The 21442-nt window shown below is 37.9% G+C and overlaps 1 protein-coding gene across 4 annotated transcripts in view; it reads left to right on the top strand.

The window, feature by feature from the left end:
• The window catches only part of if (integrin subunit alpha inflated), a 121280-nt gene that overhangs the window by 66330 nt on the left and 33508 nt on the right, over positions 1-21442 (top strand). For 2 of the 4 annotated variants that reach the window (XM_069509700.1, XM_034984879.2), the window contains exons 4-6: positions 16485-16611; positions 18657-18677; positions 20751-20812. In XM_069509700.1, coding sequence (XP_069365801.1) covers positions 16485-16611; positions 18657-18677; positions 20751-20812 — 210 coding nt within the window. The remainder of the gene's footprint in view (positions 1-16484; positions 16612-18656; positions 18678-20750; positions 20813-21442) is intronic. The other 2 variants (XM_034984884.2, XM_069509699.1) reach the window with 1 other exon arrangement.

Below are 21442 nucleotides of genomic sequence, written 5' to 3'. Positions count from 1 at the left end.
TTTGAATTTGCTCAGACTTAAGATTTAGTTAAAACGAGACAAATTTATGTGAGAGATAAAGTTCTCTCTCGTTTTAACTCTGTCTCAAGTCTAAGCTAAGTTAGAGTAGGTACGCTCTATAGATCTCACCCTTTGTCACGTTATAAGGAAAGTGTGAGTGTATCTACCTTCTAGCGAATTAGCACTATTGTCAACAAAGTATATTTGAAACGCCTTTAAATTACCTACAATCAAGACAGTGCTCTTCAATTGTATAATAGCTGCAAATACATTTCCTTATAAGAACACAACTATCAGGGTAATCAGCACCGACTTCCTGTCTAACCTCTCTATCAATTAATCATCACTCCACAATCGTATGCGAATTGCACGGCGCGTAACAAAAGAACAATGCAATAAAGGATCAATATTCAATAGGAATCATTATTGCGCAGGCGCATAGGTGCAGGCTTTCGCATCAACGTTGATAAATGAGCGTGCAGGGTTACTCCTTCTTTCACCTTTGTAGAATCTGCACATTAGTCTATATCTGGTCTTTCGCTTGGAATATCATATTGCATTTCAAGAGAATACCTACTCACCTTATTTGTCACTAGATGATGCCCGCGATGTGACGTTTTGTCGGTCTCAACGACAGAGACAATGCTCTACAAATCTGCTATCTCCGAAATTCTACGAAACCGCTATCTCTTTCTGAAGGTCGATGTACAGTATTTCCTGCCGGGTACTGTAGTAACTTTACTGTATCATTGTAGAACTATTCAGTACAAACAAGGTATAAAACGCGCGATTGTTGGGCGCCAGTAAGATACTCGTAAATCATGTGAAGCGCACAAAGCATGCTGTTATCATGCGCGGAGGAAATTAGCTGCCCAAAGGTCACTCGTATCTGATAGAGCGGAATGCACCGCCCGTCTTTCATTACCAATCCTACCTCCGGGAGTGATCGCACTAATTATATAAGGGCATAAGCTAGTATTTCATATAAATCATATTAAAATACTAGCTTATGCCCGTGATAACACAAATTTCAAACCCCTATTTTATCCCTTTAGTTATTGGTTGAATTTTCCAAAATCCTTCTTAGCGAATGTCTACGTCATAATAGATCATAAATGTGCAAATGTCGATATACTTAATATGATGATTTTCATTTGACGAAAAACTTTTTCGCACTTTCTATTTGTTCGTCGCGAAATAGTTTTTTTTACTTACAAGCTGATACCTAAAACTTTGGCTGCATGGATTAAGGGTTTTAAAACTCCCATTGGAAACGGTTCTTCGGATAAAAAGTATCGTATTATATGTTCAGGGTGTAAGTAAACTGTGCTAAATTTCTTCAAGAGCGGTTGAGCAATGAAAAGGTACTACCTACTTAACTATAATGTAAAGCGACGATGGCTGACAGCCGATCTGATAGGTGTGCACAGTCATCTTGCGGATATCTCTTGAACGTCCGCGGACGTCCGAGCGCTCGAGGTTACGTCCGACAGTTTGCACGGAATGGAAATCCGAATCCCTCGCATAGGCAGCCAAAGTCCTAACCACTAGGCTATCAATGCTGTACCACTACAGTAATGATAGGGATGCTTGGAACTTTATAGTACTTGCAACAATTTATGATAATTTTCGCGCTTCCCCGCCCCTTTCGTTACGTGCGCCGTGTGCGCCGACCGTGGCGAGGGCGCGGCGCGTGCGCTGAACGCTCGCACGAACCACAACACAATGGCTTTATGGAAGACGGTCCCCATTAATCCTATCATGCACTAACATTATATAATATTATCATAATCATAATATTTGAAAACATATTTGAAAACAGAGTCTACTTTTACACGTTAGTTTTTCGACAAAAATTACCCGAAACTGTCTAGTTTTTATGGAAAATAGAGTCACCTTTTACACGTTAGGTACTAACTAATTATTTATTAAGTAATAATAAGCAGTGATAGCCTAGTGGTTAAGAAGTCAGCCTCCTGTTCGGGATGTTGGGTGTTCTATCCCGGGAACGCAATTCTACTTTTCGAGTTATGTGGGTTTTATTAAATACTAGCTGCCCCGGCGAACTTCATACCGCCTAAAAGTCGATTCTTTTTCAGGATTTTTTAAATTTTTCTCTCCGTAAGAACCATCCCCATTCAACCATCCGAAATCGGTTCAGCTGTTCTCGAGATTTGCGATCAGCAACACATTTTGCGATTCATATGTATAGAGATTATTACTTGCTTCAGCGGTGAAGGAGAACATCGTGCGGAAACCTGCATGGCTGAGAGTTCTCCATAAAGGTGTGTAATCAAAGGTGTGTGAAGTCTGCCAATCCGCACTTGGCCACCGTGGCGGATTATGGCCTAACCCTTCTCATTCTGAGAACCTTGCTCAAAATATTAGCCGGGATGGGTTGACCATGATGAAGATTATGACTATAATAGTATAAAGAGTCTGTGTGAAACGCTTTCCGGCAAATAATAGCAATATCTAAATGTAGAAAAGGAAAAGCTGACTGACTGACTGATCTGTCAACACACAGCTCTGGGCGGATGATGGATCGGGCTTAAAGGCATGCAGATAGCTATTATTATTGGTTAAGATTAGGTAAGCAAAAAATGCCGGGTTTTCAGGTCATACTTTCTGTTTATAGAGTAGAGTCGTTTACACTGGTAAGGGTATATAGATTTCTGTTTTAAACTTTATATCGTAGATACACAAATAAGTAGACAGTCTGGCCTTAAATAAATACAATGCAACCCATTCTTATTTAGCCAATGCAATCCCATCGCACTCCATTACAACGTCACATAAAGTTAAAAACAAGGGCGCATACAATTTGTCAGCTTCGCCTTAACTGTATTCAAAGGCCGCTCTATTTTGTTCAACGTCTATGGGCAGTGGCCATTGAACAGTCGTAGCTCGTAGTCGCTGGGAAATGCGCCACACCATTGTCACAGTATATTCTTTCAGGCCTTTGTGGTGTTCGGGCCTAATTTAGTGTTGCCTTTAGAGTTTAGACAAATGACTATCGCAGTATTGTTCACACTCCCCCTGCAAAGTATACTACGCGGCCGAAAGTAATGGGCATCGACCTTTAGATGGAGATAGCTAATTTGTAGGGCACTGTCTCTGTCGTTGAGACCGACAAAATGTTATATAGGTATGAGTGACAGAGACAACGCTCTACAAATCCGAAATATCATTCTAAAGGCCGGTGTACATTACTTTCGGCCGCGTACTGTATATGGTCTTCGGTACATAACTGCAACCAATTAGCAGTTAGAAGCTAAAGAAGATAAGATAGAAGTCGATACGACTTCTATCCTGCTTGAGTAAATACCTACATTTTCCTTGCTGAGAATTGAACCCAGAACCTCTCACTTACATGCCTAAGATCCCAGCGTTTACCAATGCACCAGTGAGATGACTACACATATCTAAATGTATAAAAGGAAAACTTGACTGACTGACTGACTGATCTATCTATTATGACGTAGGCATCCGCTAAGAAAGGATTTTTGAAAATTCAACCTCCAAGGGTGTGAAATACAGGTTGAAATTTGTGTAGTCCACGCGGACGAAGTCACGAGCATAAGCTAGTCTAGATACAAAATAGGATCTGAGAAAACACGAAGTTTACTACTGCACGCTATTCGACCTAACCACCCTTTAAAGGGCATGTATGTCCCAGTTACTATTTAAAACCTACCATATTTAGTCTACTCTGTCATACCCGTAACTGTCCTGTACGGTACCACTCCTTAGGGCATAAAAACTGGGTGTAGAAAGTTCGCCTTTCCAGACCTTCCTGTTAACCCTCATTGATAACGGTGTTGCCTGCACAATTAGAAGTGCTTGCGGTGTTAGAAAAAAGTCTATACGTACTTACCTCTACATAGCTAAAAGATTTTACAAGTAATAAACTGAAAACGCAAATAATAAAATATCTCAATGCTCTAAATTATAACGAAACTGAGGATCTTCTGATTAAAATAATATGATTGAAACAAACTAGCTAATATAAACAACAAATAATACACATACACACACACGCACCCACACAAACACACACTCATACACACCTTAACACACGCACACACGCACTCGCATAAATCAGTTATCCAATCAATATCCAATCTATATCCAAAATTCTGTAAAATGTGTAGTTTCTGTAAAACACAGGTTTCTGTAAAACACAGCTAGTTTTATTCTATACTATAGCTTTTGCTCACAGTTCAGTACCCGTAGTACAAGATTTTACGTCTCACTAAACGATACCAAATTCGAGAGTCGAAATACTTCCGCGTTACAGTAAACTGGATCTTAAATGCCTTGTTTTAAAGCTCAAGTTTGTCTACACTTCTACAGCCAGCGCTCCAAGCGGAAACATTGCGAAATTAAAATCAGTGGCATTGAATATTTGACTTCAATTCAAGACTGTTTAGGTCCATTTTACTGTAACGCGGAAATATTTCGACTCTCGAATTTGGTATCGTTTGGTGAGACGTAAAATCTTGTACTACGGGTACTGAGCACATTTATCCATACTTCCATACAGAACTCACTCTCACTAGGCTCACTACAGAGCACGGGTCTCCTCTCAGAGTGAGAAGGGTGTTTGGCCATAGTCTACCACGCTTGCCATGTGCGGATTGGTAGACTTCACACACCTTTGAGAACCTCCGATTAAAAGGCGGACGTCCTAACCACTAGGCTATCACAGCTTCATATTATAAATGCGAAACTGTGTCTGTCTGTCTGTCTGCTAGCTTTTCACGACCCAACAGTTTAACCGATTTTGGTGAAATTTGGTACAGAGTTAGCAGGGCAAGCCGGAAGGACATAGGCTACTTTTATCCCGGAAAATCGAAGAGTTCCCACGGGTTCTTTAAAGGCCCGTCTGTTTAACCGTTTCATATGAAATTTGGCTCAAAGGTAGTTTGCATTGCATCCCGCAAATTGACATAAATTAAAGAGTTCCCACCAGATTTTTAGGGTTCCGTACCTCAAAAGGAAAAACGGAACCCTTATAGGATCACTTTGTTGTCTGTCTGTCTGTCTATCTGTCTGTAAGTCTGTCTGTCAAGAAACCTACAGGGTACTTCCCGTTGACCTAGAATAATGAAATTTGGCAGGTAGGTAGATCTTATAGCTGACATTTGGGGAAAAATCTGAAAACCGTGAGTTTAGGGTTAGATTACACAGAAAAATTTAAATTGTGGTCATGAACTAATAATTAGTATTTTCAACTTTCGAAGTGAGTGACTATATCAAGTGGGTTTTTATGCATCATAGTTTTTGAATTATCGTGCTAAATGTCGAAAAAATACGACTGTAGTACGGAACCCTCATTGCACGAGCCTGACTCGCACTTGGCCGGTTTTTAAAAACCAGTAGGGTGGTAATTAGGATGCAACTTTTAATACAAGACTAACAGTGGACGCCCTGCGCCACGGAGGTAATTAACGTCATAGTATTTCGTTGTCACAATAAATGTTTTGCAATACTTATAATAATAATTATTTATCATCATCAAAATAGCCAGCTAGGGTTCCGCCAAAAAAAGTATGATCTTTGTATGGGTTCCATGGCCAAATAAAATTGGGAACCTCTGTTAGACCATTTTATTTTACCCCTTGTGTGCGTAAAGAGGATTCTATTCCATGTCAAAAGCCATTCAGTAGTTTTCAAGTATAGCCCACATAAATAAACAAACAAACAAATAGTTACAACGGTTTTGTACGGCTCCGTGGGCTCCATAGTAGAGATCTTTTCGTATAGTAGAGCACACAGTTACATTCGCATATGGTGCTAATCTGGACGCGGCGTTAACGGACGTCTCCTTTTGTGGTTTGCGTCAATGTGATGTGATGTCTTCAAGAGATTGCGAGGTTCAACAAAAAATTTGGCCGTGAAATAGGTAAATGTACTTTTTATGCAAAAACTAACAGTTGACAAAAAAGATCATAAAAAGCTAAGTCGGTAAGTAAAGCCATTAAAGAGGGAAGCGTGTTTTTGGGGACACATTCGTTTGGGGACACATCCAACTAAAGTATACCTATTTTTTTCGTAATTCTAACACGTTCACGAATTTATCAGGTTCTTATTATTATTTATTGTGGCTATTCCTATTGTACATCATTATAATGATCAACCCATCACCGGCTGACGCACGGGTCTCCTCTAAGAGTGAGAAGGGTTTTTGGCCGTAGTAATTTTAGTTCTTTTAGAAATTGTGCACAACATACTTGGTCACATCAACATGCTATAAGTTTGGCTCTTTGCTAAAAAATTGCGAATGTATTTATTATCTAACCTCACCTAAGTAATTAATTATTGATTTATTAGAACGTAGAAAGGTACGGCTAAACTCCAAATTAAATGCACGAGTCATTTAACCAATGAGATCATCAACATGAAATCGCTATAAAATCATCACAACAATGAGTATGAGCATAGCTATGCCACATGAGTAAATAATTTTTTACTCATGTGTGTACAATTGAACAAAGAAAATTTAATAACGGTACCATCCTTTTAAGAGTTTGCCGAAAAAATTTGCAACTCGCGCGTGCCCTTTGTGCAAAACATGTCCAAAATATGACTCTCGTTCCTTAATGCAGCCAAAATGGCGCGTGCTTGGCATTTCCATTTCTCCGAAGCGGACAATTTAAGCTGATTACTTAACAAGACTTTTACATTAAATTAATTTTATGACTTTTCCGTATTAATTTCTTGCCGCATTCCCGGCGGGCTGAAGAAAATTTGATTAATTGCATCGTGTTTTGGAATCTGCGGACCAACGTTGCATGTCCAAATGCTGTTAATTTTTTTTGAAGCTGGGCGATAATAACTCTCATAATTTTAGGTGATTTACAGGCTTTAAATATTACAACTTAAAGTAAATTTTGTATTTTCTGCAACTATTTTCTATCCACTTTCGTGAAAATCTTCCTGGCTAGTACTATATGTGACCGGATTAGAAATAACAGTTGCATGTATATGTTGCAAAAAAGTTAGCTTAGATATTTCCTTTGACAACCCTTGCTTAGCCTTCTTAACTTTTCTAAACATAGGAGAAATACGCCAAACTCTCAGGACGTTTAAAGTAAGATTACCTAATAGATTTGTACGATTTTCAAGGTTTACGGTTTGTTGGCCACTAGTTTATCTAAATAATTTAGAATTTATCAAGTATTCTAATAACCATGTTCTGACCTGATATTTCATATCAGCTACATTAAGCTTATTCCAACAATGTTGCAACTAGGTTGCCTATAACCTAGAGGTACCAAGACAACGTAACCTATTTCAACAATCTCGTTCCTTGTACGATTGCGCTCATTCAGAGCTCCGTACTTTGCCTTATGGAGCGAGTAACTGCGAGTGGAGGGCGGGTTTTTGCTCCCAAGTCACTCTCCCTAAATAGCGTGACGCGGGATTCTCGAAAATTAACAGTAGTCAGTGCGAGTAGCTGTACTGTGTACTATGTGCCTTGAGATAGTAATGTAATGAGGTGATAGGAACTACGGGCACTACGGACTTGAATATGGACATCGTATCGCATAGATTTGCTAAAGCGGCGATAGCCTACCGGTCAAGATGTTGGCCTTCCATGCAGGGTGTCCAGGGTTCGATCCCAGGCACGCACCATTAACTGTCATTCGGTTTAATGGTGGAGGAAAAGATAATACAAATCGTGAGGAAACCTGCATGCCTGAGAGTTTTTCATAGTTGTATCTATTCAAAAGTGTGTGAAGTCTGCCAATCTTCAATATTCCTCTTTGCTTAGGGGACTTAAGTTAAAAATAAAAATAATAATAATAAATCATATATAGGTATTACTAGCTGATGCCCGCGACTTTGTTCGCGTGGACTTAGGTTTTTAAAAGTCCCGTGGGAACTCTGATTTTCCGGGATAAAAAAGTAGCCTAAGTAACTTTCCAGGTCTTAAACTATACCCATGCAAAAAATCACGTCAAAACGTAGCGACTTGATTGAAGGACAAACCAACAAACCAATAAACCAACAAACAAACACGCTTTCGCATTTATAATAGGGGTAGTGATTTCATGAAACATGATGGATGCAAATGTTTAATTGTTGCATGTAAAACCTAAATTCTTGATTCTTTGATTGACGGAATTTGCTTTTAAAAAAGCTAAGTTCAAAGTTGATATAAAAATATTCGATTTTGTAATGAAAAAGATGAAAACGATTCCAAAAATTTTTCAAGCTTTCTAATGATAGAATCTTTAATTCTTTCCCAACTTACGCATTTGTTAATCAAATTAGCACTTAACTTTTAACAAGTCGTTTTGTCTCCTAAAAAATGTTAAAAATCGTGAAAGTCCATTAAGTTATTGTAATAAATTTAAAGGTTAAACATAGCGAAACTATATTTGGGAGTGGCAACACCGAAAATCGATTAGACGTGCGCGCCGCTTTCTTACATGATATTCCGAGTGGAATTTTATGTAAAGGTGATTACAACACTGGATTTACGTTTAGGCGGTAACAATGGCGTGGTTATAGAGGAGACATTAAAACTGATAGCCCATAATGTCCTAGCGTAGCGCGGAAACCTTTTAACTACAAAGATATTAGGCCTAAGGTAAGGATGGCTAGTAAGGTAAGGCAAGGCTGCCGTCCTTTTTCTAAAAAGCGGCTAACACACAAGTTTTAGAGAAGAAATGTGGAAATTTTGAAAAATTTAAGTTTCTGAAGTACATGCTATGAACCTAGGTTGTGCTATGGCTGGCCACTGTCAGATAATTTAAAGAGAGTCCACCGTTTTTTTTTATTTTTTTTAAAGAATATAAGCCATGTTAAATGACTAATATTCCCCTTTCCTCTCCAACTAAGCGTCAAGCTTGTGCTAGGAGTAGGTACGACAATAGTGCAACGGGCGGGGTTTGAACCGTCGACCATTCGGTTTTCAGTCCACTCCTTTACCCGTTGAGCTATTGAGGCTCAACCTTCGTTCTAGTTTCATAATGATATTAACGTAAAATGATGTTGTTAAATAATAATAGTGTTATGCGCCAAAAAGGTATTTCAAAAAGTTTTAAGGGTAGTTCATGGCGAATTCCTACATAAGCTTTCTAAGATATATTTTTTGTAAAGTTTTTGTAATTTGTGTTTTGTGGTACAACAAAGAATACACATATACACATACGTACGTATATATACATAATACATAAAGCTAGGATATAAATCGTCACTGATCCAAGCAGCAAGGTCTGGTGGATGTTTAATTGCTTAAAGCCATCTCTCTCTCTCTCTCTAATCTCTGCTTAAAAGGCACATAGCTCTGAAAAGTTAGAGATGCTTGCCTGGGATTGACCCCCACTACTCTAGCCTCTATAGGAGGCTGACGTCATAACCACTAGGCTTTTTTTTTGTCTAGGAGGAAGAAAAATCCCTAATGGACTTCTGTCTATCGACAGGGGATAACCACTAGGCTATCAAAGCTTTTTGACACACAGTAGTGACAAGACAACAAATATCGTAAAAAATGATAAACATGTTAACATTGTGAAGTACCAGGATCCAAGCAGCGAGAGATGGTCAAATAACACCAGTTAGACACGAGGCGTGAAGGCAGCATTGTTTGTGATTTACAGCTGCCATCGACAGACGCGGCCATTGTCGCACGATGCCTGTCAAATAGGTCAACTGGATGATGATGTAGTGCTTTGTAGTTTGTACATGACATCATGATACTTTTCTATTGTAATAGCTTTTTAATGATCACAAACATCATCATCATCATGATCATGTCTCCTCTCAGAGTGGACATAGTCTGTCACGCTTGATTGGAAGACTTCACACACCTTTGAGAACATTACGGAGAACTCTCAGGCTTGCAGGTTTCCTCGCGATGTTTACCTTGACCGTTAAAACAAGTTGCTTTAACGCTGCGTTTACACATAACCTCCCCCCCCCCCCCTCCTGGAAGCTAACCAGCTAGCCAACCAACTGGAGGGAAGGTATGTGGGACTCACCAGCCGAGAGCCGACCGGAATACCCACTAAAACCAGCGGCGCTCCTGCGCGTCGCCTGGCGACTGGGTCACGGGAACACCGAAGCAAAGCAAACCACCGCGACCCAGCCAGCGACATCCGCCGAGGCGGACCCTCCACCGGCGACCCCGCTCACGAGCTCCCCACACCGCACGTCCGAGGCGCACCGACGATGTGCGTGCGCCTCCCGACCCGGGGACCCAACAGGCGACAAGTGCAAACTCCGCGCACGACGCCCTCGTCCCATCTTTCGCTTCGTCCACTGTGCCCTCTGCTAGTCAGAGGGACACGCGGAGAAACCTCCCCCCTGCCAGGCCATTAGCCATGGCTAACAATATCCCCGAAGAGAGATTATTAGCCATGTTACGGGGTGCACCGGCCCGAATACTGCTCTTCCCCTCGGATGCCCTATGCATCCAAAAGTGACCAGCAGCAGCCAGACCCACTGGGAGGTTACCTGGCTAGCACCCCAAGAGATGGATACCTGGGATCGAACCCCCAACCTCCCGAATAGGAAGCGGACGTCTTAACCACTTGGCTATCGTGGTTACATTTAGTATCTATTATAATTTAATGTTTACGCAACATCCCCAGCCTCCTAAACTAAAACGACACATTAGCCCAGTTTCCCCGAGATTCCAGGCAACTGGCATACATATAGGTACTATTCTCGTATCGAATTTAGGTCATGTGTCAATTAGTTAGCTTGAGCAATGTATCGTTCGTTGTGATTTACCGACTTCTGAGCCTATAAGAAGCTGGATTGCAAATGTATTTAAGTGCTTTTCGATGGCAAAAATGTTTCGCAACATACTCGAGAAATAAGTTCGTAAAACGCTATGGAAGGGTTGACTTCGCTTTAAAAAAGTCTTTGTAAAGGACATAGGCTACTTTTATACCGGAAAATTAAAGAGTTAAAACCCTAAATCCACGCGGACGAAGTCGCGGGCATCATCTAGTCCATACTAATATTATAAATGCGAAAGTGTGTCTGTCTGTCTGCTAGCTATTCACGGCCCAACAGTTTAACCAATTTTTATACTTTTTATCCCGGAAATACAAAAAGTTCCCACGGGATTTTAAAACGCGGACGAAGTCGCGCGCATCCTATAGTAATAAATAAAATAGAAAATGATATGGTATTTATGATACCTATTTAAAAAATGGTTTTGTATTTTCCAAACCAACGACAATACAATGGAAATCATGAAATGGTTTAACAATTTACGTATGGAATTAGCGGTTAGACTCGAGCACTGCTGACTCAGTTTATGACGAACACCGTGAATCATCTCAAATTCCAGCCTAATCGTTTAGTCGGACACAAATCAGCTGATTTCGTAAAGAAAAGACTTCGGTTATTGCCCTTGTAGTGGACAATGTCCTTTCTTAAAGCATCCACAGACATACCAACTTCATGATTTTAAGCTTATTTCATGGTTTAACGACATATTTTAATGTGGATAACGGGTAGGTACATACCACGATTAATTTATGTTTTTATTTGTCGATATTTTAACGCAATTGCACGGGTCGTGGTCACGACGGGACTGCGGTGCTGCGAGAGATGAAGTTCGAGCTGTCAAGAATAGAATAGAATAGAATGTTTTTTTATTCATGTAAACTTTTTACAAGGGCAGTAGCGAACTACCCTCTTTCTTGTCTTTTCGCTGGAACTTCACGAGCTGTCCGGCAAAATACACTCACAACGTCACTATTAGAGAAGCACTAACGTGTGAACTAAATTTAAATTTTATGAATATTGGTATTTTTAACTGTATTTTGAACAAACCTTCGAGCATTTCGGCAATGAAAGTGTATAAATTTGTTAGTGATTCTCTCAAATTGATATAGTTTTAGGTTTAATTATGTAGTTTGAGTTTAATTTAGTTTGTAACGATGGGGCTGGCATATAGATTATCTGTAAAAGCCCCTTACAAAATAACAGATTAAAAAAAAAAGTCACAATTAACTTTCGATGTCGTTCGATGCTGTCTTGGTTTACATAATTCAAGACAAATAAAAACAAAAAATGATCGTGGTATGTACCCGTTATCTACATTAAAATATATCAGCTTCAATTTGCTTGTTCGCACATTATTTTGTGAGTTGGCTGACAGGTGGTCCAATACATCTGTTCCTTCATATGTAATTAACATTATTAATTGGACAAAACATGTCCAATTAGATGTGTATTTTCGCTCCATTCGTATTCCTGTTTCTACTCTTGTATCTACTCCTGTTTCTACTCTTGTATCTAGACCTGTTTCTAGTCTTGTATCTAGTCCCGTTGTAATGTTTAGTCCTGTTTCGTTCCTTACCGGGTTCTACTTTCAGAACCAGTGAGTTGTAAAGTCTTATTCATGATTTAAGTTATATTTTGCATTTTTACAAGTATTATAGCACCTACCTACAGTACACGACAGGTTGAGATAGCAATTGGGGTATGAGGCAGGGAGGACGCCCCGCACACCCACACGTCACCCACTCTAGCCTGCACCAGGTTAGCGCGGGGGCTGTGCGAGTATGCGGGACGTTTCCTCCCCTATGGCCATCTCGTATAGGATGGCTAGTTTAAAGGAGCAATAATAATAATTCTGTATTTTATTATTTACATGTTGGAACGTGTCAACAGACGACTTGTCGGCGCATCTGAAGATGCTTAAAGAAATATTTTAGGCCAATATTAAGCGAAGTGATTCATCACTAGCATATTATTTTCTTTCAAGAGTCAAGTTTCATATTTTGTTCATTCATGAAATAAGTTTGTTGCCCCCAAGTACCTACGAGTAGGTATATGTAAGGTTTCAGTCATAATATCCGGTTCCTTAACTTTTTTCTCTTATTCCGGCTTTTGAATTTATTTTTAAGACCACTTTGAATACATTTTTGTGTACGGTTAACTTTAAAAAATTGTAGAATGTGTTCAAGTCAAGTGTGTTTTGTTTACAATCACTAATCAATGATATCGGACCACAGGAATCGATGAAAGTTAATTTATTCAAACATCATCACCATGATCAGAACTTCTCAGAATGAGAGGGGTTCAGCCTTAGTCTACCATGCTAGGCAAGTACAGATTGGCAGACTCAGTTCACACCCTTTGAGAAAATTATAGAGAACTCTCTGGCATACGGGAGCAATTAAATAATTGAATTGGTAGATAAATTGCTACATATATAGGTATATTATGTAACCTCGTAAATTGTTCCATACGTACACTGCAGCGTTAGTTGAACGTAGGAATCGTAAAAGCCATAAAGGCAGTTTGTTTGTCGATCTTTACGATCTGATCAGCCCATTACAGACGGACGCCGCCACTTTCACCATTATTGCCATAACATTGGTGGGTATCCGTAAACAAACGGTAGGACAGATCGAAATCAATCAATCAATCAATCAGCCTGTTTGCGTCCACTGCTGGACATAGGCCTTCTCAAGAGCACGCCACCACACACGATCCTCCGCCTTCCTCATCCACCCACTTCCCGCTACCTTCTTAAGGTCATCAGTCCAGCGGGTTGGAGGTCGTCCCACACTGCGCTTGCTGATACGCGGTCTCGGCCATCGGTTCTGCGGCAGAAGTGGCCTGCCCACTGTCTCTTCAGCTGGCTAATTCGTAGAGCTATGTCATACCTACAGATTTCCTCGTTACGGATTTTGTCTCTCAGAGAAGATACCCAACATAGCCCGCTCCATAGCCCGCTGAGCGATTTTGAACTTGTGGACAGATCGAAAAATGATTTGTATTTTATCAGATTGTTTACATTTTATCAACACGAAGATCTGCTACTGTATTACCAAGCTCAGCAATCATCATTATCATTATCATCGTTTGATGTCGTCTGTCCACCTAGCTGCTAGGTGCTAGGTCCTAGCACCTACCTGGACCACTCGGTCTTCCGACGCCATGCTGTTTCCAATGCAGTAGGTACATGATCAAATCACAAATGAGGAGATCCGTAGGAGAACTGGAGTAACTGACATAACTCAACGGATTGCGAAGATGCAGTGGCCACGGGCGGGCACATAGTTCGAAAATACGATAGACGTTGGGGTCCCAAAGTGTTAGATTGGAGCTCGGGAATAGGTGGTTGCAACTTTATCTTATCTTGCTAAAACTGCATTCATGAGTTCAGTCATTAGTGCAAGAGAGTCAGGAAGGATTTAAAATATCGCATTGCTTATATATCAATCACTGTTTCATAAAACAAGATTAATTCTTATCCTTACTTAAATTGTTTTCGGAAAGCCGCCCTTAACTTGGATAAAATCTTCGGGAAATTCTCCAAGGTCAGGATTACGTTGCATATCTCTGTTCTTGAAAGAATGGATAGACCTTACTTTTTAATGTATAGTAAGTTTAAAATAACCCACATTTAGCTTAATGTTGTTAGTTTATATTAAGTAATTGTTAGTTAGCTGTTAAGTATTGAGTATAACAATAAATTAATGTTACGTGTAGGTACCTATCGACTGTCGACGGCACTGGTGTACGGAAAAACTTATTTAAAGTTTATGAATGCACCAAACTTGTTGTAACCTGCAAATATTCTTCTTTAATAAATAAATAAATACAAATACAATACAACCTTGTTCTCAATGTCCCATTGCGAATGACTGTTTGTTCGGAATTATTGAAATAAATCACAATAATATAAATTATAAACACATAGAAGTAAATATCCGGCAGATGGCTTTGCGTTGTATAACAGCTCGAGTGTTATTAGTTTGTTTGTTTGTTATTAACTTTGACGCGACGCGCGACGCGTGCGCAGATGTGTCTGTTTTATTCCATTTAATAAAGAATGGTTTGTAGGGCTGTGAGTTCTTCTAACTCTTCGGCTGAGCAGGGAACCAGTGATTGAAAGATTGTTTATAAGACCAGCGCCAGCGACTAGATTTTTCTGTTCTGAAGTAGGTAGATACCTACAAATTAGGCAAGAAAATACCTAGCCTTAATTGCTATAACCATTATAAGGTATACACCTGTATGCCTATAAAATCGTCGCCTTGTCCGTCATGGACCTCTAACGCTCTTGAACTTTTAATTAATAAGAGTCGTTGAATCCCATTTTTTAAGCAGCTAGGAATCATTCGTTGCTCAACCCTATTTTAGGGATTACACCACCTCATTACAGTCTTCAACCGAAATGAACTGTCGAAGAGCAAGTTCATACCCAATGTTTACGCGTCTATTCCTGTACTGTATACCTTGACTGTAAAAGCCTGGACAGACATACAGCGTAACGGTAACGCACGGAAAACGCCGCATTGAACGAATTCGTATTTTTCAAGGAACTGAAACAATTTGCTTACATCAATGCAAAGTCCCTAGCGTTACTTTTCATGTTTACATGACGTTTAACGTGATATGAGATAAATCCAGTAATTATTCATCCAAGGATAAATCCGACATTTCCATACAAATAAAAAAGAAAAGTTCTGGCTCATTGACTATTTCTTCAATGCCCGACCCCAACCCTTGTATCTAGAAAGCTGAAATATAGCACATAGGTTTCCTTTATAATGTAACCAAGAGATAAAGGTGTATTTGCATAGGTATACACATACTTATTTGACAAATTAATTACAAAATACCTATATTACAAAACAGATACAGGACAAAACGACTTCGCGACGCGTGCTCAAAACTTTCTGTCTTGTCGCGCTAGTGTGTACGGCAGAGTTCTTGTCCACCCAACCAAAACTTTTTGTCCCTAGTGTGTCTGAGCTCAGACACGTTGCTTTCGCTTTCATCTGTCAGAGCCTTAACCGGACGATATGGGAATAGCGGGAACGTAGCTCGGGAAGGATGTTGATCGTAATTCCGATTTGCGTTGACATTAGTTGCATTTATGTTATGAAACATTGTACAGTTTGTGTTACGTGGAAGGGTTCATTAAACTTTGTTTGTAAATCTGGTAGAGTTTAAGGAAATAAGGATACGTCTACGAAATATATTAATTCGTCCGTAAAACGGAATGGCGGAATGGTCGCCTTCCGTTATTTCTGTAATCTATATTTATGCTTTATTTCTAAACTGAAGCCATCTGTAACATTGTACGTATTCTTAGGTTTTTCCATTTTTCATGTTTAGGTTTAGGTACACTTTGGTTTTGAAACTTCTTCATCACATTAAATTATTTTGACGATTCAATAAATAGGCATCAAGGCAGTAAAGGTTTGAATCACTATCCATATATTACAACAAATGCGAAAGTGTGTTATTTGTTAGTTTATTGTTTTGTTGGTTCGTCCTTCAATCACGTCGCAACGGTGCAACGGATTGACGTGATTTTTTTGTATAGATATAGTTAAAGACCTGGAGAGTGACATAAGCTACTTTTTATATCGCAAAATATAAAAAACTAAATCTGCATCAACTAGTCAAAATCCTGTTTCTATCTTTTAAACAGTTACAAGTTTTGCAATTTTGTACCGTAAACTCAAAACATTGTTTATTTCCAGGCATGTGCCCCACGATACGTGTCGTTCGTCACGGCGAAGCTGAACCAGCGGGACCCGGTGGGTGCGTGCTTCGTCGCCAAGTCGTCCGACGCGCTGGACGTCACCGAGTTCTCGCCGTGCCGAAATTGTAAGTTGAGATATTTTTCTGTTCTTTACACATTAGACGCGTCCAAAATGAATGAGTTTTTTTTTTCAAAATGAGATTTTTCCAGCTAAGCCTCAAGCTTGTGTCCTAATTCTATAAGTACCTACTAGGTATATCCACAGAAAAAATAGTATAGCGCTTTCTCTGTTACGTAACCCCATAATGACAGAGCAAAAAATCTCAGTAAGCGTTTGTTGCTTTGTTGTTTTGTCCTCCAATCATGCCACAACGGAGCAGCGACGGATCGGCGTAGTTTTTTGTCCTGTTAAAGTCCTGTAGCTTTTTATAGTCCTAGGATGTTTATGTCGAGTCGTTGATAGATCACCAAAATAATTGTAGATTTACATGGTAAGTTTAGGTTGCGATAAAAGCGTGGCAAATAATCCCATTTCCGCCGGTGATGGCGGATCAAGAGCGAAATTAGCGTGACGAGCGCTCGCGGCGATACACGCCGATATTATGGGAGTTTGGACGAATACCGGACATCAAAACAATATACCTACATAACTTTATCAATATGTTAGAATATTCATTGGATGAAAAAATTTGGTAATGTGGTGTAGAGTTCGTTTTGAAATAAGCAAATAACATAATTTTTTTATAAAGTTTATTAAAATATGCCACTTTTGATTTAATCAAATGAAAACATTCGACAATAAACTGTGGCAGCGCTATTTCCAAAGTCAATATTTTTACATACAGAGCCTTTTGTGGCGAAGCAAGGGAAAACTTACATTTAAAAAAAAATCTAATATTCCGATGAATTGATAACCTCCTTTTTTTTGAAGTCGGTTAATGAAAATTAATAATAAACCAATCATTTTTCGGCGTTTCTCTGATATCTTGCTTTTCTAGTCTCTATAATACCTATCTAGTATGGGTAGTTAGTAGTTACATAAGTACTGACACAATAAAAGCTTGAGCTCAGAATGTTACCTATCCAACTCCTGTCTACCTTTTTAGTACCTACAATATTATTTTATGACAGGCAAGGAAAAGCGTGCGAAATTCCTCGTCATTTCCTCCGGTAATGGGAAAATTTGCGTGATGACCCACACTACCCACAGTGCTCACGCCTACTATTACACGATTACTTCGATTCGTGATTAATAGACGTACCTATACGATAAATTACCCACTGCGCAGGTTGAAGGTCAAAGATCTACATCTTTTCAATCGGTCATTTCAAAAACCGCATAAGTCAAGTTTTTCTTAAACATACTTTATAGTAATATTTAGTTTATAATAATATTAAGTTTTTACTGTGATCGCTTCCTTAAACGTAGACGCATATTTTGAGTAAATACCATGCAAGTCAATTATTCAATCTTATAAGTTCAAACATTAATATTATATTCAGCACAAAAAGTCCTTCAATACGTATTCCTACCTTTTTTATCGATTCCTAAAAATTCTATTTTTGTAACTTTAATTAGCGGTTTTTGAATTCATTTATTTGACAGCAAGTGTTTATGGCGTGCGCCGTGCGGATAAAAGCGCGCCAAAGTTCATGTCACTTCCTGCGGTAATGGCGGACGAGAGTCAAAATTAGCGTGACGCCCGCCCGAACGCGAGACACTTTGATTTATGATAAGGCGCACTGCACACTGACAGCTCTTTATTAAATGTCACAAATTATTTCTTACTTAATATTGTCAATATTTAATATTCTTAATATTATTATTTTCAGGTTAGGTTAGTATCAATATTATGTATAACACGTAGCAATACTCTTACAATATTTTAAATTATTCATGCTACATTTCGGTACCTATTAAATTTCAAATATTAAATATTGGTTCTCTATAAATCCATAGGTTCATAATATTAATTATTATAACTATGCGAAATTGTGTCTAACTGTATGTTGCCTTCCAAGGCTTATCGTTTGGCCAGTTTCAACGAAATTTTGTACGGAAATAACTTTTATCCCGCAAAATTAATAATAGTAATGATTGAGGTTTAAAATCATAGTAATTTATATTATATATTGTTTTATATGAAAATATATATTGTACTCTGTTTAGTGTTCAACACAGTGGAGGAAGGTATGTACTAGAGTAGAAGGTGTCCCTCGATGTTATGCACTTGTGAAGATTGGGATCAGCTAACTTGGTATTGGTGCCCATTGCATTACCACTAAACTTAAACGTAACTAAATTTACAGAACATAAAAGTTAAGTTATCCTTCTCAACTTCTCTCAGAACGTCGTGAAGTTAGCACTACTTTTAGTTAATTAATTTTAGTTTAGTTTAAATTTTGTGTCGAACTAATTTAGCGTCAATATCTCCATCTTCTGAACCATTTTAGCATACACATTGTAAAAGTGTTTTAATCACACAATCATCATAAAAAGTAACTTCATTTTAAAATATTTTAACACAATCTGAGTAGTTCGATGTAATGTAATTGTGTAATATTGGGCAGAGTTATTATAAAAATTAAATAAGACAACCAACAAAATTGACATAACTTACATTAGATTTACCTAATCCATTTATGAAGTAAAATCTTATTATAGCAGTCATTACCTATAATAATATGTTAATTGTATAAGTAGTAATAATACATTAGAAAATACATGGTACCTACCTACAAGTACCTACACTTTGTATTATAACGATCTCCTATATAATTCTCTTCATTGAAATCAATAACAGTTCTATTTACATTCATAAATTTGGTAAGTATAAATAGTATTGCAGGTATGTTTATGTGCGTACAATGTTGTGTATTTATCATTATATTGTATTTAAATATGCCTATGCCTTGTTATGTATCATACACGCCTCGTCTAATTAAATGAAACTGCCGCACTTCTACATAATTATCTTATTTCCTTATTTACATTACCACAAGTTGCCATATACGCTCCTAAGACGACTAGACACTCAGAAAATGTAATTAAGAGACATACAGACATAATAACAGATTTAACCGCAAATATTATGCTTGTTAAACCTATTTTATACTGTAGGTAAGTAATGGTTTATTTATCTAACATTGTTTAGGTACATGTTCTCAATATATTAAACTTCCAAATATATTATAATTTAAATATTTTTAATAGACGTTAACAATTTGAAATGCAAATATTTTTAATATCATCAATCACTACCCATATTGATACACATACCTATTATAAATGCGAAAGCGTGTTTGTTTGTGGGCTTGTTGGTTTATTGGTTTGTTGGTTTGGTTTGTCCTTCAATCACGTCGCAACGGAGTAACGGATCTTTTTTGCATGTGTATAGTTTAGATCTGGAGACTGACATAAGGTACTTTTTATCCCGGAAAATCAAAGTATTCCTACAGGATTTTTAAAAACCTAAATCCACGCGTACAAAGTCGCGGGCATCAGCTAGTAGGTACATATTTAAACAAAAAGAAAAGTGACTGACTCACTGGCTGACCCATCATCGCCCAGACCTAGACAGCTGAAATTTTGCACAGAAATTCCCTTTATAATGTAGACAAGGGCTAAAGCCGAATTTTTGAAATTCCTACGGGATAGGGAATAAAGAGAATTTATATTTTCGCCGAGCGATGCTACGAGCGGTCACTAGTCAAAATATAAGTAGGAAATAAAAAACGATCGGTTGTAAAAAGCTTTGAACATTTCTATGATCGTGAAAGGCAAATGACCATTATTCGTCAAGGTTCAGTCATCAATGTAATAAATAATTACTTTAAAAATACTTATTTAGTAACTAAAATATTGCTGGCACTGTTTGTGTGAACCTCAATCAATATTGTTTATTTTTAAACTAATTTTATAAAACTAAATAAATTCATGTTTTATTGCAATTGAATTTTGAATTATAATAACAAATTAAATATATAATATAATAAATTATACAATTTTGAAATATAACATTTTATATATAATGCTTTACAAAAGTTCGTCCGAGCTCTAAATACAAAATTGTGTTTGTTTTTATCAGTTAGGTAATACTAATGCTTACAATTTCTTTCAATGATGGACGTACCTTGGCCAACACGCCTTTGTCGACTGTGCATTTCCCTTTTTGGAAGCCTCAAAAGGGCTAGAACCCAAAGCCATAAACCCCCATTTCAGACGTATTGTGTGTTGCGATTAATTTAATTTTCCAATTTGCAGCGAGCCACGGGCAGCGGAAGACGGGCGTGTGTCAAGCCGGTTTTTCCGCGGCGGTCTCAAAGGTAACTTAAATGCATTAATAATAAGTAATAACTGTAATTCGTTATACGGGAGGCGAACAGAATTAAAATGTCATGAGCTTCTTATAAATACAAGTACATACGTTTCGTAATGTGAATTTAAATTTTCAGGATTGCTTATAATAATTTATTTGCATAATATTATTGTCCTAAACTTCCACTAGTGCTATCTTCTGGCAAATTTTAAATGAGATGGCAAATAGACCTTACTCTAACGTTACCGTTTAAAAACAATAGAATTAACTATCAGAACTGCGATAGATATCATAATAATATTATTATGATATCTATCTATAATATTATATTATTATTATATTATATTATTATATTATTATTATTATTGAATTGCCTAAGGTCAAACTGCAAAACTGTTCTTACATATTATATTAATGTACAAGAACTGTAAAAGATTATGCCTATAAATATTTATTATTATAAGCACAGTTCGATGCTATTACATAATTTAGAAAGTTCTAAAACGATTAAGATTCATTGATAAGCCCATAACACTTCTTGTACACTATTGTTCTTTATAGATCTTAAAATCATCCATCTAACGTTACTCGATTCTTTATCTTAGCGTCTCGAATCTCGATTAAATCGCTCCTTTTA

This window comes from Maniola hyperantus, chromosome 3 (genome assembly GCF_902806685.2).
Source record: "Maniola hyperantus chromosome 3, iAphHyp1.2, whole genome shotgun sequence".
In the NCBI taxonomy this organism is placed as follows: domain Eukaryota; kingdom Metazoa; phylum Arthropoda; class Insecta; order Lepidoptera; family Nymphalidae; genus Maniola; species Maniola hyperantus.
This window is presented reverse-complemented; position numbering and strand designations above follow the sequence as displayed.